At 47.4% G+C, this 19674-nt stretch overlaps 1 protein-coding gene across 1 annotated transcript in view; it reads right to left on the bottom strand.

Moving 5' to 3' along the window:
* LOC143986871 (uncharacterized) overlaps nucleotides 1-19674 on the bottom strand; it is a 116880-nt gene that overhangs the window by 8300 nt on the left and 88906 nt on the right. The window contains exon 20 of the mRNA XM_077485278.1: nucleotides 3369-3372. Within this exon, the coding sequence (XP_077341404.1) occupies nucleotides 3369-3372 (4 nt within the window). The remainder of the gene's footprint in view (nucleotides 1-3368; nucleotides 3373-19674) is intronic.

The raw sequence follows: 19674 nt of genomic DNA, 5'->3' as shown, positions 1-19674 counted from the left end.
ACTTAGCGCTACACTGTTTGTCCCCTTATTCTCACTGAACTTTGTTTTTTTGAGTGTCAGCTGCTGTTTGTTTCCTTTAGTTATAGCGCAGTGTTTTCCCTTTAAAATTCCCAAGTAATTCATAGTGAGCTAGTATGCTATGCCTTTGTCTTGCAGGGTTTTTTTTTTCTACCAGGGTTTACAACCACTTTAATAATGCTAAAGTGAAACAATAAAAATGAAATATTCCTTTAAATATCGTGTCTGGGAGGTCCCCTTCGTCTTCCTGTAAAGTAGCGCATCTTTCCCATGTTCAAAACAATTACCACAGCAAAATTACATTTCTAAAAGGAAAAAAAAAAATTTAGTTTAAAACTGCTCGTGGCTGTAATGTATTTTCAGATCCCAGCAATATAGCTAAAAATCATTGAAAAAAAAATGGCGTGGGTTCCCCCCAGTTCATTACCAGGCCCTTCGCTAAAATGTAAAAAACAAACAATGGCGTGGGGCACCCCCAAAATCCATACCAGACCCTTATTTGAGCCAGCAACCTGGCAGGCTGCAGGAAAAGAGGGGGGATGAGAGAGCACCCCCCTCCTGAACCGTACCAGGCCATATGCCCTCAACATTGGGAGGGTGCTTTGGGGTCCCCATGTTGATGGAGACAAGGGCCTCTTCCCCACAACCGTTGCCCGATGGTTGTGGGGGTCTGCAGACAGGGGGCTTATTGGAATCTGGAAGCCCCCTTTAACAAGGGGCCCCCAGATTCCGCCCCCTTATGTGAATAGGTATTGGGTACATTGTAAATCTTGACAATTTCTTTAAAAAAATAAAAATAAAAAAGTGTCCCGGGATGTAAATCCATATTAAATCACAGCGCAGATGACCAAAAAAAAAAAAAAACCTCTGCCTTCATGGGAGGCATTTCCACGACTGCAGCCTTTTTACGATGACAGCTGTTACATAGCTGAGGGCAGGGCTACTCTGTGATGTAACTGGGTGACCCTGCCCTCTTCTGACAGCACTTGATGTCAGAGGGGAGCGAAGTCACCCATTGTTAAAGGGGGCTTCCAGATTCCAATAAGCCCCCCGCAGACACCCACAACCACCGGACAAGGGTTGTGGGGAAAAGGCCCTTGTCCCCATCAACATGGGGACAAGATGTTTTAGGGACGATGCTAAAGCATCCTCCCCATGTTGAGGGCATGTGGCCTGGTATGGTTCAGGGGGGGGGGGGCTCTCTCGTACTGCTCCTTTTCCTATGGCCTGCCAGGTTGTGTGCTTGGAAAAGGGTCTGGTATGGATTTTGGGGGGGCCCCCATGCCATTATTTTTATAATTTTGGCGCAGAGTTCCCCTTAATATCCATACCAGACCTGAAGGTTTTTTTTATGCATATTGTCGGATTCGCTAATACATTACAGCTGCTAGCAGTTTTAAATGACATTTTTTCCTTTAGAATTTTAATTTTGCTGCTCTCATTCATTACACTGTGTACAGCTGTTATGTAAGCAGCCTTACATAGTGTGGGGCGTGGACATAGCCCCCGGAGCCATGATTGGCCAAAGGCACCCTTCCTTTGGCCAATTATGGATCTCTCAGCAGAGCGTGCTGTGATTGGCCAAAGCATGCAGGTCAGGTGCATGCTTTGGCCAATCTGCAGCCGTCAATATACTGCGATCTTGCAGTGCATTATGGGGCGTTCTGCAGGCGCTCAAATTTCCCACGAATGCCCTATAATGTTCGAACGGGCAAACACCCAATGTTTGAGTCAAACTTATGCTCGTGCTCATCCCTAGTCAGGAGTATGCAATGTACAACATGGAGTATATAGTGCAGGGGTCAGGAGTATGTAATGTAAAATATAAATTATACAGTGTAATGGTCAGGACTCATAATATTGGTATTCAGTAATCAGTGGAAGCTTAAAGCGGAGTTCTGTCTGGGTAAAAAAAAAAAATAATTAAAGTCAGCAGCTATAAAATACTGCACCTGCTGGCTTTTAATATAAGGACACTTATCTGTCCTGGGAGCATGCGATGTTGACACCCGAAACTCCCTCATCTCCGGGTGCAGGCGGTGGCATCATTACTAAGGAAAATGGGCTTCACAGCCCATTTCCTATTGCGCATGCGCGAGATGCGCTGCACTTTCTGAATGGTCCCTGCTATCTTTTGGGACCTATGTGTCTCCCAGAAGCCAGCAAGAGGAAGGAGGAGGGGCCGGACATTATAGTTTGCCACACAATGTGCGGCTATCTTTACCTGGAAGTGGGAGCAAATACCTGGATTTGACAGGTATCTGCTCCCCCCTCCACCTGAAAGATGGCAAGCGTGGCACCAGAGGGGGGGGATCCAATCAGTGGAAGTTCCATTTATAGGTGGAACTCTGCTTTAAATCTTTGCATGAGACAAGTTGCAGAGGCCCCACATCGCTGCCTCCCATCTTCTAAGACTGCACTCAGTGACTTGGGTCCAAGACTATACAGACATATCCCTCCACCTGGCACAGCCAAAAATTAACAGAACAAGTGACCAACTGACCCTGGGAGAATTACTCTGTCAGAGATCTTGTTAGACCCGGGCATGGGGCAGAAGACCCAAGACATAAGCTCCAGATGTCTAGGTAGAGCAACACCTATGAAGAAGATAAACATTTTGCTGACAGCTGAATCCCAGAATCTACATAAATCCAGTTTAGATACATATATTGTGTCTTTCTGATATTGCCAAGTGTTTACTCTGGACCAATCAGTGAACAGTACGGCTGGAGGATGTATTTTGTTTTAAGTATTACTAAACCTAGGACCCTGCATTTACTATATCTGGTCTCACACAGAACATGGAAATGCAATTATTTTAGTGGTTCCTGACGAAGCGGTCATAGGAAGCAGATGAAACGCGTTGACTGACTGTTGTTCCCATGCTACAGAGTCCCACTCTTGATGCAACTACAGTTATAGCTATTAAAATTGGCTGACGGGCAGCGATGACCGTGATTGTGTTTAGTCCATTTCCAGGCTTGCAAGGCTGACACAGCAATGAAAAGCAACTGGGAATAGACAGATCCATTACTCCATCATGGAACCGATTTCAGCTGGCCGTTGCCCCACACCACCACACACATCCTATGGGGACTTGAGCAGTCTAGTGGTGAACAACCAGCTTACAGTGAGTTTGTACTTCCCCTAGAGTGCATTGTAACTCGGGGGGCTATTATTAACTTTCATAGTGCTGATTATGGGGGTGTCAGATATGTCTGCCTGAAGCTGCCGGCTCATGTGCTGCTCTGAATGTTGGTCGACCAAGATCCTGCATGTCAGAGGCGATCGGCTCTTTAGCTGAGCACTCACTGACAGCCACTATAGAACTACTGCCTGTGGCCATACACGGCTCTGTTGCTCTCAGATCGGTCTCACTAGCTTCATACATGTGTGGATGGTTTGTGATGTGCACAAACTGAAGATCTTATTTTGCGGTGAAGGATTATACTGACATGGTCATTAGCCTTGGAATAAGGCAGCTTACATCCACACTGACTTATTATCACAGCAAGTTCTTTACAACAACCAGCTGAATGTACTCTGCATAAATAGTTCCTTACCTGGACTTCAGCAGATGATGTCCTCATCCAGGATATGTTACCAGCCCTAATGTCACATCTAGATGCCCACCCTTCAACATGTCCTTATCCACGATCCGTTACCAGCCATAATGTCACATCTAGATCCCCACCTATTTACTTCATCAGCTGAGGGCTTGCCATGCCATGATTGGGTGGTCTTGATCAGTTTTTTGGCAAACGGTTCAACCAGTGCATGGGTTTTGGCCAAACCTTGGCAGTTCGCCCATTCAGGGAACATCTGTGCTGTTAAGGTGTTTGACTGTTTGTTCGGCCCGCTGAACTACCACAATGCACTTCGCCACCGCACAGTGCATTGGATGTCCTGATTGGCTGAAGTAATGAAAGATTTGCCCAATCAGTGCACATAGCAGTCAGAGCAAAGATTGGACACGGTCATGATGACTCTCTCCCATCAGGGCTCATTGCTCTTAGTCCTGACCCACACTATAGAAATATTCTCTCCATAGCGATAATTTGTAGTGTGATAGCGGCGTGGAGAGAGATAGAACAGGGCTCTGTTCGGTGCTATTAGCAAGTTAGTGTGCTATAGCGTGCTATTGTCAGTTTAGTGTGAATCTAGTGCAGGTGTGGGAGTGGTGCAACCGTTTATTTTTACTTTAGTGTTATTTTATTTTGGCAGGGCAGGTTTACTGCAGTATATTGTAGTGTGTTAGTGCGCGTTTACAGCAGTATATTGTAGTGCGTTGATGCACATTTAAAGCAGCATATTTCAGTGCATTGGTGTACATTTACTGCAGTATATTGCAGTGTGTTAGTGAACGTTTACCACAGTATAATGGAGTGCGTTAGTGCGCGTTTAACGCAGTATATTGGAGTAGGTCATTGGACTGTGTCCGTGTAGTGAGTACTCAAGTTAAAGTGCACCAAACACCACTTTCCATTGATTAAAGTGCATCCATATACACATTTCCACATCTTTATTACATTTTGTTAATAAGCTTTCCCCCATAATGTCTTGGAGGAAAACAAGGAGAGACACACGTCCCCATGGCACTGTGAGGGGGCCAGCAGAGTAAGGCTCGGTTCACACAGTGGGCGACTGCGATCCGACTTCAGGTCGCTCTAGGTCGCCTCAAGTCGCCTCCAAGTCGCGCTGTAGAAAAATGAATGTGAGTCAATGGAGCTGTCTTAATATACGCTACTGCAGTAGCTCCGACTTTAAAAGTAGTACAGGAACCTTTTTTTAAAGTCGGAGCTACTGCAGTAGCGTATATTAAGACAGCTCCATTGACTCACATTCATTTTTCTACAGCGCGACTTGGAGGCGACTTGAGGCGACCTAGAGCGACCTGAAGTCGGATCGCAGTCGCCCCCTGTGTGAACCGAGCCTTAGGGCCGGTTCACACTGCGGCGCGAGGCGAGGCGACACGGCTCGCCTCGCCTCGCTCCCGCAAGTCGTCCCCATTGAGTACAATGGAACCGTTCTGAGAGGAGCGACTCGAGTCGCTCCGACTCAGAAAAAAGGTTCCTGTACTACTTCGGGGCGACTTCGGGGGCGACTTGCATTGACTTCTATGCAGAAGTCCTCTGCAAGTCGCCGCTGACCCCCCCTGCAAGTCGCGGCGAGGAAGTCGGAGACGCCTCGCCGCGGCTCGCAGTGTGAACCGGCCCTTAGTGTCCACAGGCAAAGGTGGACATGGTCAGTCCTCAGGCAGGGCACCTTTGTTTCTGTTTAGTGATGTTGCCTTTGCCATCCAGACACAGCATGCAGAGGAGGTGGTGGACTTGGTTACTAAACCTTCCTCATCAGGGGTCAAGTCCTGGGGAAAAAAGTGTGGGAACTCCCACCCAAGATCCACTCCCCCACCAAAAAAATAAATAAAAATGATACGCTCATATGCATATATATTTCACAGAAAATACAGTGACTGCAAATGCGTCATGCTACAGGAGATGACCAGACTGCGAATGCGACTACAGGAGATGACCAGACTGCGAATGCGACTACAGAAGATGGCCAGACTGCGAATGCGACTACAGAAGATGGCCAGACTGCGAATGCGACTACAGGAGATGACCAGACTGCGAATGCGACTACAGGAGATGACCAGACTGCGAATGCGACTACAGGAGATGACCAAGTAGCCAGGTTTAAAATTTAAACCTGTCCTCAGCCCCTTTATAGAACCCCCTTCACATTCCTGTCCTGCCTCCCTTTTATATCACCCCTCCTCATTCCTTTCAGTTTCTGATACTTTCCGCCTCCATCCTTCATAACAGTGCCCTCTTGCCTGTCTTACCTTACACAGGACACAGCAGATGACATCGGAGGCACAGAGCTGACATCGGAAGTGCAGCAAAGGGATGGACAGAGGGCGGGACCTGCCCCAGTTAACTGATTGGTTGATTGGTTGCTAGAGCCGCTCTGCATTCTATCAGTAAAAATGGCCAGCCCCTGCCCTCCGTGCATCTCTGTGCTGCTCTTCCAATGTCAGCCCTGTGAAGACAACACAGCTAGCAGGCAGCAGCAGCAGCTGAAGAAAAAAAAAGAAAAAATGGCGTGCCCGCACAGATCATTGACGTGGTCCGCCTTTTAGCGATACCTGTGCTAGAGCCTCGGGCGGCTCTAGTCCTGCAAAGGGAACGGCGTTCCTGCTATGAAAAAAGTGCAGGGACGCCATTCCCGCAGGACTCGATCCCTGTTCCTCATCCTCCATCACCCAAGCAGAGTCTAATGCGCAGCTCACTGCAGCTACCATAGTGGCTTATTCTGCCTCCTTGTCCACAGCTATTCCTGCCATAGCCCCACCATCAGGCATGGAGGAATCAGCAGAGTTATTTGAACACAAAGTCAGCCACCTACACCTTGACGATGCACAGCCATTACTTGATTCATCAACAGTACCTCTATAGGGTTACAGTGTGAAGGGACCACCAACACCCAAAAGACCAATTTTTCCACACCTGTCACTTCTATCCAAAGTCTATGGAAGAGACGCCAGAATTTATCAAAAAAATCTCTAATCTTGTTCCCAGTGCACTACATTGTGGCCTCATCATACAGACTGGCTCCGCAAGCCAGTGCTTACAAAATAAAGAAAGCTTGCAGGGAAAATTTATTTAAATTAAATTATTTTTTTTGGCTTTATAAAATGTCAGTTTTGCAGCAGCTTCTATACAAGGAACAGATTTGCCACTTTGTTTCTTTGGTACATGTCCCCCAGGGCAGTACCCGGACGCCAATAACCAATGTATGCCCAGTTACTTGCACATAAGCCTTCAAAATGAGAACTTTTGATTTCTCCAGTTCGAGTCCCATAGACTTCAAATGGGTTTATTATTTGGTTCTGAACTTTTGTGAGGTTTTCGAAAGTTTTGCCTGCGAACCACACCGGGTGGTGTTCGGCCCATGTATAGTCTACTCTAGATGCATCATCCAGTATGTGTTATATGACCCATGCAATGCTATTATAAGTCATTATAGCTTTCATTGCACACTATTCTCAGGCTCTAAAAACAGGTAGTACTTAATTCCATATGACATTTTTCACATTTGCCTATCATTCTCTCACCACCTGTTATCGCTGTATAGCACCTTGTGTAGTTTTATTATATAAGCTCCTTGTTGAGCCAGGTGATACAGTTGTTGATTCATAAGTAATTGCTATCATTTTTTCTACTTTGTCAAATATTGTTGCCACTCCAGTCCAGACTTGGTTTTGGTTTTGTTATTTTGGTGATGGATGGAAGTGCTTTATGACATGTATGTTTTTTCTATTTTCTAATTTGAATATAGTCCTCAATAAAGCAACTTTTCTATGGTTATATTACCATTTGAGGATGCAGTATACCTTCTTTAATAGGGATCCTTTCCACTACAGCATGTCTTACTAAACCCCCGAACCCTGCATTCACTATATCTGGTCTCCCCGGGACCCTGCATTCGCTATATCTGGTCTCCCCGGGACCCTGCATTCGCTATATCTGGTCTCCCCGGGACCCTGCATTCGCTATATCTGGTCTCCCCGGGACCCTGCATTCGCTATATCTGGTCTCCCTGGGACCCTGCATTCGCTATATCTGGTCTCCCTGGGACCCTGCATTCGCTATATCTGGTCTCCCCGGGACCCTGCATTCGCTATATCTGGTCTCCCCGGGACCCTGCATTCGCTATATCTGGTCTCCCCGGGACTCTGCATTCGCTATATCTGGTCTCCCCGGGACTCTGCATTCGCTATATCTGGTCTCCCCGGGACTCTGCATCCGCTATATCTGGTCTCCCCGGGACTCTGCATCCACTATATCTGGTCTCCCCGGGACTCTGCATCCACTACATCTGGTCTCCCCGGGACTCTGCAGTCACTATATCTGATCTCCCAGGAACATGCATTCACTATATCTGGTCTCCCCAGGAGCCTGCCTTCACTATATCTGGTCTCCCCAGGAGCCTGCCTTCACTATATCTGGTCTCCCCAGGAGCCTGCCTTCACTATATCTGGTCTCCCCAGGAGCCTGCCTTCACTATATCTGGTCTCCCCAGGAGCCTGCCTTCACTATATCTGGTCTCCCCAGGAGCCTGCCTTCACTATATCTGGTCTCCCCAGGAGCCTGCCTTCACTATATCTGGTCTCCCCAGGAGCCTGCCTTCACTATATCTGGTCTCCCCAGGAGCCTGCCTTCACTATATCTGGTCTCCCCAGGAGCCTGCCTTCACTATATCTGGTCTCCCCAGGACTCTGCATTCGCTATATCTGATCTCCCACAGTACACAGAACATGGACATGCAATTATCTTCATAAATGTAAACTGCTAAATACCTTTTCTCATCAGTAGTATATAGCAATCTTGTGACTTCTATCAGTGTCCAGTCAAGCACTGGTTAAAGCTTGTAGGAGGAGTTTTGATTCTCCTCTGACTGTCCTATGAGGCTGTATGACTCCTGACCCTTTGGCACAGGGCCAATCAGCACTGTGGAGACAATCACATGCACTCCCCCAAAAAAAAAAAAAAAAAATTGATACCAACACACACCAAACTAAGCATGTGCAGAGTGCCCCCAAGGCTCTGTACTATCAGCAGATGGATTGGGGACTGTGGAAGAAAGAGAGGACCAGAGAAGACAGGATAAAACAACTTTTTGACACAATGGTGAGGATTAACCCCTTAGGTTCCACTGTGCATATAACAAGCATGCTTTACTGCATATACAGACTGATTTTAGTGTTGTGGGTGAAGTAAAATTGTAATGACCCACCTGTGCTGATCTCTGTAGGAGTGTCCTCCTCTATAAATGTACCCGTTAGTCCATCCTCCTCCATAGACTGTTGATAATCCCTCACATATCTCTCTTCTTCTGCTTTAACCTCAACTTTTATATCTATCAGATTTTCGACCTAAACCAAGAGAATGATCAAAAATAACATCTGTAAGCTCATAATCTTGTGACCTCACATAAAAAAAATCCACACATTGTCACCACAAGTCCATGTTCTAGATGCTCCGTCCCACCAACCTTGTAATTGTAAGGGATGGTGTGACCTTCCTGTGTGGAATCCCGGGAATGAGGACATCTCTCTGGTGGGTTCCTGGTATTAGGTGGCAACATTATATCTTTGTGTCCTTCTGAAAACTTCTCCAACACACCATACTTCTCATCCTCCTCTTTATATTCTTCTTTAACAACAATATGATAATCCTCAAGGTTTCCACTCTGAATATATAATAAAACATTCATTATAACAAACATGCTGTGTATAAATCAGAACTACCAATAATTGTTTACCATCTACCTGATGATGGTGGGGGATGGTGTGATCTTCCTGTGTGGAATCCCGGGAATACAGAGGACGGGGACATCTCTCTGGTGGGTTCCCATTACTGGATCCATCTGTAGGAAACACACACACTGACTGAATACATTGTTTCTATGTGTTTATCAGATGATGGGGGATCTAGGTGGAGCCTCCGTACTGCTCTCTCCTTTACAATAAAGTCTCCTCTTACCCGGTGATGTGAGGGGCGGCTGATTGTCCATCATGACGTCCTTGTAGAGATCCTTGTGTCCTTCTAAATACTCCCACTCCTCCATGGAGAAATAGACAGTGACATCCTGACACCTTATAGGAACCTGACACACACAATGATACAGTCACCATCCAGACACATCCCTTGTCTGTTACTGGATAATGTCCCAGAATTCCCAGAATCCTCCTCACCTCTCCTCCATCATCTCTCTGGTGACTTCTAGAATCTTCTTTGTATTTCTCTATTCTATCAGGGAGGGAGGTGGAGGCAATGTGATGTCATATGTTCTCCAGACTTCACAGGAGGAAAACTCTAGATCTGAACACAAATAGTAAAATCAAATGATATTCCCAGAATCCTCCTCACCTCACCATTCAGGTTTCCATTTTATTAAAGCCCCACTGAGATATAATTTACCCACACAGGACCCCCACTATGTAGGTAAAAGGAATTCTGGCATCAATACACACAAAGCAGGACCAACAGTCTTGTTTTGTTTGTGATAGGGTGACCAGACGTCGCCGGAATGAGGACGCTGTCCCCAGTTTTGTCCCAGGACAGGATCTGCTTAAAAATCTGGTCACCTTAGTTTGTGAGGATTAGGTATGAGCTCAGGCATGTTCCCATGGAACACGTGCAGAGCCCGCCAGGAAGTCGGCGCAGCGCTGCGCTAATCACAGGCAGTGAGACATTGTCCCCGATGTGCGGCTGCAGAGATTGGGCAATGTCTCACTGCCTGTGATTAGCGCGGCGCTGCGCCGACTTCCTGGCGGGCTCTGCACGTGTTCCATGCGAACACGCCTGAGCTCATCCCTAGTGAGGTTGCAAATGGTCCGCTCACATCCCAAGACCATCAAATAAAAATAAAAAAGTTCTGCATGGGTCATTGGGAGGAAGAGCTGTGAGGTCAGTGTGATGTCATAGCATTCTCCATCCCCCACTACTAATAAAAGTGGTATGATCCATTAGTATAGACTGATGAGGTGAGAAGGTGATTGGTGTGAAAGGGGGCACATCTCCACAATGAGGAGAATGTTCCGGCCCTGTAAGTGGGGAAATGTTCTGACCCTGAAGGGGTTAATCTAGGTCTCCACACTATATATGTGTGTATCATCATCTGCTGGAGATAAAAGACATCACAGTGACTATGGAGGAAGAGGACGGACATGACGGGGGGTTACTGGGTGTAAATAGAAAATAAGATCTTATTACCTCCTCTGCTACCACTTCCAGCAACGTCTCCTCTCTACGTCCTCCCGACTCACCTCTCACCCGAAACTTCCTATTTATACATGACATCACTTCCTGTGTGTACCCGACATCACTTCCTGTCTGTACAAGGGTGTAAAGACATATTCGGCGACCCATCGCAGTTTGCTAAGGAAGTGACGTTCCGTCACCACCATCTTGCTACACCCCACACTCATCCACAGTAAGGATACACTAAGAAGGGGGAAAGCAGACATCTTGTTACACCCAGTGGAGTTTTGCATTTTACATGTATTTATAACAGTAAAGTTAGTTTATATAGTGAAATACAGGACTTACAACTCCGTCTGACTGCTTAGATGTTGAATTTTAAAAGCAGAGACCCGCCATGAAGTCGGCACTGCACTAATCACAGGCAGTGAGACATTGTCCCAATGCGTGGCTGCAGAGATCGGGAAATGTCTCACTGCCTGTGATTAGCGCTGTGCAGTGCCGACTTCCTGGTGGGCTCTGCACGTGGGCTGTGCGAACACGCTGGAGCTCATCCTTACTTGTGGGCAGGCGAAGCCAACAAGCATAAACTTCCGGGTTTACAGTGCTGCTGAATAACCAGCATGCACCGGCCGTTCTCATGCATGCGCAGTAAGCACACATCGCATCAGCGAGAGCCCTCTTCACTGCCTAATGGCTCCTGGGAAAGAATGACACACATCTCCCAGGAGGCCTAGCGAGCACAGGCGCCAGGGCAAATGACCTAAATCACTGCGGAGCTGAAGAGGCGGAATACAGCAGACCCCATAGCAACAGTGAAGAAGAGGTGAGTAGAAAAAAAAATGTCCAATTAATGTTGCTGAAGGATTATAATGTTTATTTCTGAAAAGTAGATTATATGAGTGGAACTCCGCTTTAACCCTTTTGCTGCCCGAGTTATTTTTTTGCATGTTTAACCACTTCAGCCCCGGACCACTTGTCAACCTAAGGACCAGAGGTCTTTTTACAATTTCGCACTGCACTGCTTTAACTGGTAATTGCGCAGTCATGCAATGTTGTACCCAAACGAAATTTGCGTCCTTTTCTTCCCACAAATAGAGCTTTCTTTTGATGGTATTTGATTGCCTCTGCGATTTTTCTTTTTTGCGATATAAATGGAAAAAGACCGAAAATTTCGAGAAAAAAATATATTTTCTTTGTTATAATAAAAATCGAATAAACTCAATTTTAGTCATACATTTAGGGCAAAATGTATTCAGCCACATGTCTTTAGTAAAAAAAATGTCAATAAGCATATATTTATTAGTTTGCGCAAAAGTTATAGCGTCTACAAACTAGAGTACATTTTCTGGAATTTACACAGCTTTTAATTTATGGCTGCCTATCTCATTTCTTGAGGTGCTAAAATGGCAGGGCAGTACAAACCCCCCCCCCCCCCCCAATGACCCCATTTTGGAAAGTAGACACCCCAAGGAAATTGCTGAGGGGCATGTTGAGCCCATTGAATGTTTTTTTTTTTGTCCCAAGTGATTGAATAATGACAGAAAAAAAAAAAAAGTTTACAAAAAGTTGTCACTAAATGATATATTGCTCACACATGCCATAGTTATATGTGGAATTGCACCCCAAAATATATTCTGCTGCTTCTCCTGAGTACGGGGATACCACATATGTGGGACTTTTTGGGAGTCTAGCCGCGTACGGGACCCCGAAATCCAATCACTGCCTTCAGGATTTCTAAGGGTGCAAATTTTTGATTTCACTCCTCACTACCTATCACAGTTTCGAAGGCCATAAAATGCCAAAATAGCACAACCCCCCCCCCCCATGACCCCATTTTGAAAAGTAGATACCCCAAGCTATTTACTGAGAGGCATGTTGAGTCCATGGAATATTTTATATTTTGCCACAAGTTGCAGGAATATTACAATTTTTTATTTTTTTTGCACAAAGTTGTCACTAAATGATATATTGCTCACACATGCTATGGGCATAAGTGAAATTACACCCCAAAATAAATTCTGCTGCTTCTCCCGAGTACGGGGATCCCACATGTGGGGGACTTTTTGGGAGCCTAGCCACATACCGGACCCCGAAAACCAAGCACTGCCTTCAGGATTTAAATATAAAACGCTACCAAAAAAAACTGGGATCAGGCCTGACTCTGCGAACGCTGCAGTTATGTGTTTAGTGTTTTGTAAGTGACAGTGATCGATCGATACTGCACTTGGGTGGGCTGGGCGGAGGGGCAAAACGCAGGTGCCAGCAGGTATCTGGGCTGATCCCGCTAACAATGTTTTTTTTTCGAACCCTAAACTGCTGGGGACGCTAGTATAGATCTGATCAGATCAGATATTGATCTGTTCAGATTCTATACCACTACGGGAGGTGTATGCCTTGCGCGTGGGTGTTAGCGGTACTGGCACTAACCTAGCGCTGCCTGGGGCGACGCAGACCCTGACCCTAAAACCTAATTGATATCACCCGCTGGGTGATCAGGGGGTTAAACCTTTATTGGGTAATAAATGGTGGGTGCCCTGATGCTATAAAAAGCAAACTAACCAGTCACCCGTAACACTATATGGTGATCACTAGTGAAAGGGTTAACTAGGGGCAATCAGGGGGTTAAAATCTTTATTAGGTAGTATATGGGGGTCCCTGGCGCTATATAAAAACCTGACGGGGAACTTAAATAACTAACTGGCTAACCAGCGTCACCAGTGGCACTTATACGGTGATCGCTGGTGAAAGGGTTAACTAGGGGCAATCAGGGGGTTAAAATCTTTATTAGGTAGTATATGGGGGTCCCTGGCGCTATATAAAAACCTGACGGGGAACTTAAATAACTAACTGGCTAACCAGCGTCACCAGTGGCACTTATACGGTGATCGCTGGTGAAAGGGTTAACTAGGGGCAATCAGGGGGTTAAAACTATTATTGGGTAGTATATGGGGGTACCTAGTGCTATAAAAACCTGGCGGTGAACCTTAAAAAAAAACGAGCTACCTAGCGGCACCAGTGACACTAATGCAGCGATCAGAAAAACGATTGCTTAGTGATACTGGCAAAAAGGGGTGAAAGGGTTAACTAGGGGCAATCAGGGGGTTAAAACCGTTATTGGGTAGTATATTGGGGTACCTAGCGCTATAAAAACCTGGCGGTGAACCTAAAAAAATAACTAGTTACCTAGCGGCACCAGTGACACTAATGCAGCGATTAGGGATGAGCCGAACACCCCCCCCGGTTCGGTTCGCACCAGAACTTTCGAACGGACCCCAAATTCGTACGAACGTTAGAACCCCATTGCAGTCTATGGGACTCGAACGTACGAAATTAAAAGTGCTAATTTTAACTGCTAATATGCAAGATACTGTCCTAAAAAGGGTTTGGGGACCTGGCTCCTGCCCCAGGGGACATGGGTCAATGCAAAAAAAAGTTTTAAAAACGTCAGTTTTGGCGGGAGCACTGATTTTAATGACGATTAAAGTGAAAAAAAAAGTGAAATATTCCTTTAAATATCGTGCCTGGGGGGTGTCTATAGTATGCCTGTGAAGTGCCACGTGTTTCCCCGTGTTTAGAACAGTCGCTGCACAAAATGACATTTAACGGAAATAACGTCATTTAAAACTGCTTGCGGTTTTAATGTTATGTCTGGTTCCTGCAATATGGTTGAAAATCATTGAGAAAAATGGCATGGGTAGCCCTCCCTGCCCATTACCAGCCCCTTTGGGTCTTGTACGGATATTAAGGGGAACCTCGTACCCATATTAAAAAAAGGAAATACGTGTGGCCCCCAGGCCCTATATACTAAGACAGGGACTGTGTAGATTTGTTGTGTTAAGTTGAATCTGTGTGTAATTTTCAACTGGTACATTTTTAAAGTGTAGCTCCAGTCAAAAAAACTATTTTTAAGCTTTTTGGAAAACATAGGGAAGGGTTATCACCCCTGTTTAATTTGTTTTGCCGTCCGTCTTTTTTCATCTCACTTGCTGTTGTCTCCTTCCATTTGCAAGTAGGAGATGTTTGTAAGTTGGATGTTTGAAAGTAGGGGCCTGCCCTATATGCTTTGCAGAAATGGCGGAACAAGGTGTTGGTTTTGCCACAACATTGTAAGCCCTCAAAGTGACTCTTGGTGGGCGCTGGAGCGCCCTGCTGTGAACGATTATATCAAGAATTGTAATTACATGCCATTGTTGAACAGTGGTAGAAAAATTGACCTTTGGTGGTTGTGGTGCTGGTGCCACAACATTATAAGTCCTCACAGTTACTCTGGGTGGGCACAGGAACGGGCCCTCCTGTGAAATATTATATCAAGATTGTAATTACATGTCCCTGTTAAACAAGGGCTGAAAAATTGGGCTGCTGGCACTGGTGCTGGTGCCACGACACTGCAACCTCTCCCATATACTCTAGTTGTAGTGCAGGAATGAGCCCTTCTGCAATGCATTGCATCAAAAATTGTAATTGAACGCCCCTGTTAAACAGGGGCAGAAAAATTGGGCCTTAGGCACTGGTGCCACGACACTGCAACCTCTCCCATATACTCTAGTTGTAGTGCAGGAATGAGCCCTTCTGCAAAGCACTGCATCAAAAATTTTAATTAAACGCTCCTGTTAAACAGGGGCAGAAAAATTGGGCCTTAGGCACTGGTGCTGGTGCCACGACACTGCAACCTCTCCCATATACTCTAGTTGTAGTGCAGGAATGAGCCCTTCTGCAATGCATTGCATCAAAAATTTTAATTGAACGCCCCTGTTAAACAGGGGCAGAAAAATTGGGCCTTAGGCACTGGTGCCACGACACTGCAACCTCTCCCATATACTCTAGTTGTAGTGCAGGAATGAGCCCTTCTGCAAAGCACTGCATCAAAAATTTTAATTAAACGCTCCTGTTAAACAGGGGCAGAAAAATTGGGCCTTAGGCACTGGTGCTGGTGCCACGACACTGCAACCTCTCCCATATACTCTAGTTTTAGTGCAGGAATTAGCCCTGCTGCAAAGTATTGCATCAAAAATTGTAATTAAACGCCCCTGTTAAACAGGGGCAGAAAAATTGGGCTAATGGCATCACCCAGAACCAAAAATGTTCTTCCAACATATCAGCGGAGGAGGAAGAGGATAGACAATCAACATAACAGGACAGTCACTCAGCATAGGCAGTCTTGAAGGGATGTGATATTTAAAAAAAAATTATTCGGTTACATCAGCTTCAGGTGCTTGGTAGCTGTGGGTGATCCAAGACTGATTCATCTTGATGAAGGTCAGTCGATCAACTGATTCGGTGGACAGGCGCACCCTGTGATCGGTAACAAAGCCACCAGCAGCACTGAAGGTGCGTTCCGAAAGAACGCTGGATGCAGGACAGGCCAGTAGCTCAATTGCATACCGTGCAAGCTCTGGCCAGTGATCCATCCTCAAGACCCAGTAAGCCAGAGGATTTTCGGTGGGAAAGGTGTCCAAGTCTGACCTTGCCCCTAGGTATTCCTGCACCATGTAAATCAGACGCTGGCGATGGTTGCTGGAACCGATCATACCTTGGGGCTGCGGACTAAAAAATTGTCTGAAAGCATCGGTCAGACGGCCACCTTCTCCACCGCTCCTTCTGACCGATGCCTCAGCAACACGTTGTCCAGGACCAGGAGTTTGTAACCTCCCGGTCTCTGGGAACGCGTTGCACAGACCTTTCTGCAAGGCCTCCCGGAGATGTCTCATCCTCTGCTCCCTCTGCGATGGCAAGATAAGGTCGGCAACCTTACCCTTGTACCGTGGATCAAGGAGAGTGGCCAGCCAGTAATGGTCCCTCTCCTTGATCCGAAGAATACGAGGATCCTTCCGCAGGCTTTGCAGGATCAGGGAGGCCATGCAGCGTAGGTTAGCTGAGGCATTCGGTCCGGAGTCCTCTGGGTAACTAAGGACAACATGATCCCAGCCACGTACAAGTCCACGGGCTTCTTGGGACTGTAAATCATCCCTACAAGACTGCTGCTGCTGCTGATGCTGAGTGCCAGCCTCCACCTCCATGCTGGCACAATCATCCTCCTCCTCCTCATCCTCTTCCTGTGTGATGGGTGGCACAGCAGGAACAATGTCTGGATAAAGGGGGCCTTGAGAGGCAAGGAAGTCCTCCTCTTCCTGCCTCTGTTCTGCCTCAAGTGTCCTGTCCATTATTCCATGCAGCGTATGCTCCAAGAGGTGGACAAGAGGTACAGTGTCACTGATGCATGCACTGTCACTGCTCACCATCCTTGTGGCCTCCTCAAACGGTGACAGGACAGTGCATGCATCCCTGATCATGCCCCACTGGCATGGTGAGAAAAAACCGAGCTCCCCTGACCCTGTCCTGGTGCCGTAGTCGCACAGGTACTCATTGATGGCCCTCTGCTGCGTGTGCAGCCGCTGCAGCATGGCCAACGTTGAGTTCCACCTGGTGGGCATGTCACATATAAGGCGGTTCTTGGGCAGGTTCAACTCCTTTTTGGAGCTCAGCCAGCCGAGCACAGGCATTAAATGATCGGCGGAAATGCACACAGACTTTCCTGGCCTGCTTCAGGACATCCTGTAAGCCCGGGTACCTGCCCAAGAACCGCTGAACCACCAGGTTAAGGACGTGAGCCACACAGGGCGCATGGGTCAGTTGTCCCTGTCGGAGGGCGGAGAGGAGGTTGGTGCCATTGTCGCAAACCACCATTCCTGGCTTAAGCTGGCGTGGCGTCAACCACCTCTCGGCCTGCCCCTGCAGAGCTGACAAAACATCCGCCCCAGTGTGGCTCCTGTCCCCCAAACAAACCAGCGCAAGCAGGGCATGGCATCGTTTTGCCTGCGTGCTTGAGTAGCCCCTGGAACGCCTACGGAGCACCGCTGGTTCTGAGGACAGAGCACTGGAAGAGGCCATGGAGGTAGAAGAAGAGGAGGGGGTGGAGGAGAGAGGTGTGTCACAACCAATAGTAGCATTTTGGAGGCGTGGTGGCGGAACAACCTCCAACACTACTGCACCTTGTCCTGCATCCTTCCCAGCTGCCAGAAGAGTGACCCAATGGGCCGTGAAAGACAGGTAATGTCCCTGTCCATGCCTGCTGGACCATGAGTCAGCGGTAATATGCACCTTACCGCTGACCGCCCTGTCCAGCGAGGCAAGGACATTGCCTTCCACATGCCGGTAGAGAGCCGGAATCGCCTTCCGTGAGAAAAAGTGGCGTTTGGGGACCTGCCACTGAGGAACCGCACATTGTACAAACTCACGGAAGGGGGCCGAGTCTACCAACTGAAAAGGCAGCAGTTGAAGGGCTAGCAATTTAGCCAAGCTAGCATTCAACCGCTGGGCATGTGGATGGCTGGGAGTGAACTTCTTTCGCTGGTCCAGCAGCTGGGGCAGGGACATTTGCCTGCTATAATCGGATGTGGGTGTACTGCTAGCAGAGTGCCCGGAAGCACTTGGCTGTGACACACCTAATTCTACACCTTCATTCCTCTCAGAGCAGGTTTCAGAGAGGACTGAAGGTCTAGTGGGGTTGGAGATCCCAGCTGATGAGGAGCAAGGAGAGGTCCGCTTTGTTCTTTGGTGTGGGTCTTTGAGGTACGCTTGCCAACGAGCTGCATGGCAGGTCAACATATGTCTGGTCAAGCATGTGGTGCCCAAGCGGCTGATGTTTTGGCCACGCGAGATAAGCTTGAGACATATGTTGCAAATAGCAGCGATGCGATCTGATGCACTCGTCTCAAAAAAGGCCCACACCAAAGAACTTTTAGAATAACGCGCAGAGGCAGCGCCCTGCACAGGCGGAGCTCTGCGGTGTGATTCAGTCAGTGTGCTGCCCCTAAGATGGCCCCCGGAGGGCATCCTGCCTCGTTGGACATGTGCCTCCTCCTCCTCCTCCTCTCTCCTACCAGGCACCCACGTGGAGTCAGTGCCCTCATCATCCCCTCCCTCTTCATCGCTGGAGCAAACCTGGCAGTATGCTGCAGCTTGTGGAACATGACTGCCAGATTGCTGTCCTTCTTGAGCATCCCCTCTCTCTGCGCTCACGCTACTGCCTTCCTCTAGCTGAGTATCATCATCAGAGCCTACAAAACACTGGGCATCCTCCTGGAGCATGTACCCAACACTGTGCTCAAAGAGTTCAGGAAACTCCTCAGGAGGATGTGGTGGGTTTAGGGAAGGAGTCACTGATGATGACATTGAGAGGAGGGGAGACGATGCGTTGGCAGCTGCTTTGCTAGTACCCTGAGCCTGGGTGAGAGAGGATGAGGAGGATGAAGAGGGCTTGGTCATCCACTCTACCAAGTCGTTGGCATGTTGCGGCTCAACATGTCCAGCTGCCGAAAAGAAGGACAAGCGTGTCCCATGGCCACGTGCTGATGATGACGATGCACCGCGTCCACGACCAGCACTGTTATCTCTAGACACAAAGCCTGCTTGCCCTCTTTTTTCGGCTTGCGCCTGTCTGCCTCTCCTTGCTGGCCTTCCAGACATGGTAATGGCCTGAAGGGAGTTGGGAAAACCAGCAATTGGGTAGTGTATATTGTGCTGGAGGCACACACAACATCCACTAACTCCTGCAGATGGCAGATGGCTCAATTAGAGAAGAGCTATGTAGGTGGATATAACGGTGTATACTGGGTTCAGAGCATGCAGACAGCACGCACAATCTCCTACCACTGACTGCAAGCTCTATTTAAAATGAGCAAGATAGTTAGCTATATAGGTGGATATAGCGGTGTATATTGGGTTCAGAGCACGCAGACAGCACGCACAATCTCCTACCACTGACTGCAAGCTCTATTTAAAACGAGCAAGATAGCTAGCTATATAGATGGATATAGAGGTGTATACTGGGTTCAGAGCACACAGACAGCACGCACAATCTCCTACCACTGACTGCAAGCTCTAT

The sequence above is a fragment of the Lithobates pipiens genome, unplaced genomic scaffold, assembly GCF_037356315.1.
Source record: "Lithobates pipiens isolate NorthernLeopardFrog02 unplaced genomic scaffold, aLitPip1_a1.2 Scaffold_18, whole genome shotgun sequence".
Classification (NCBI taxonomy): domain Eukaryota; kingdom Metazoa; phylum Chordata; class Amphibia; order Anura; family Ranidae; genus Lithobates; species Lithobates pipiens.
This window is presented reverse-complemented; position numbering and strand designations above follow the sequence as displayed.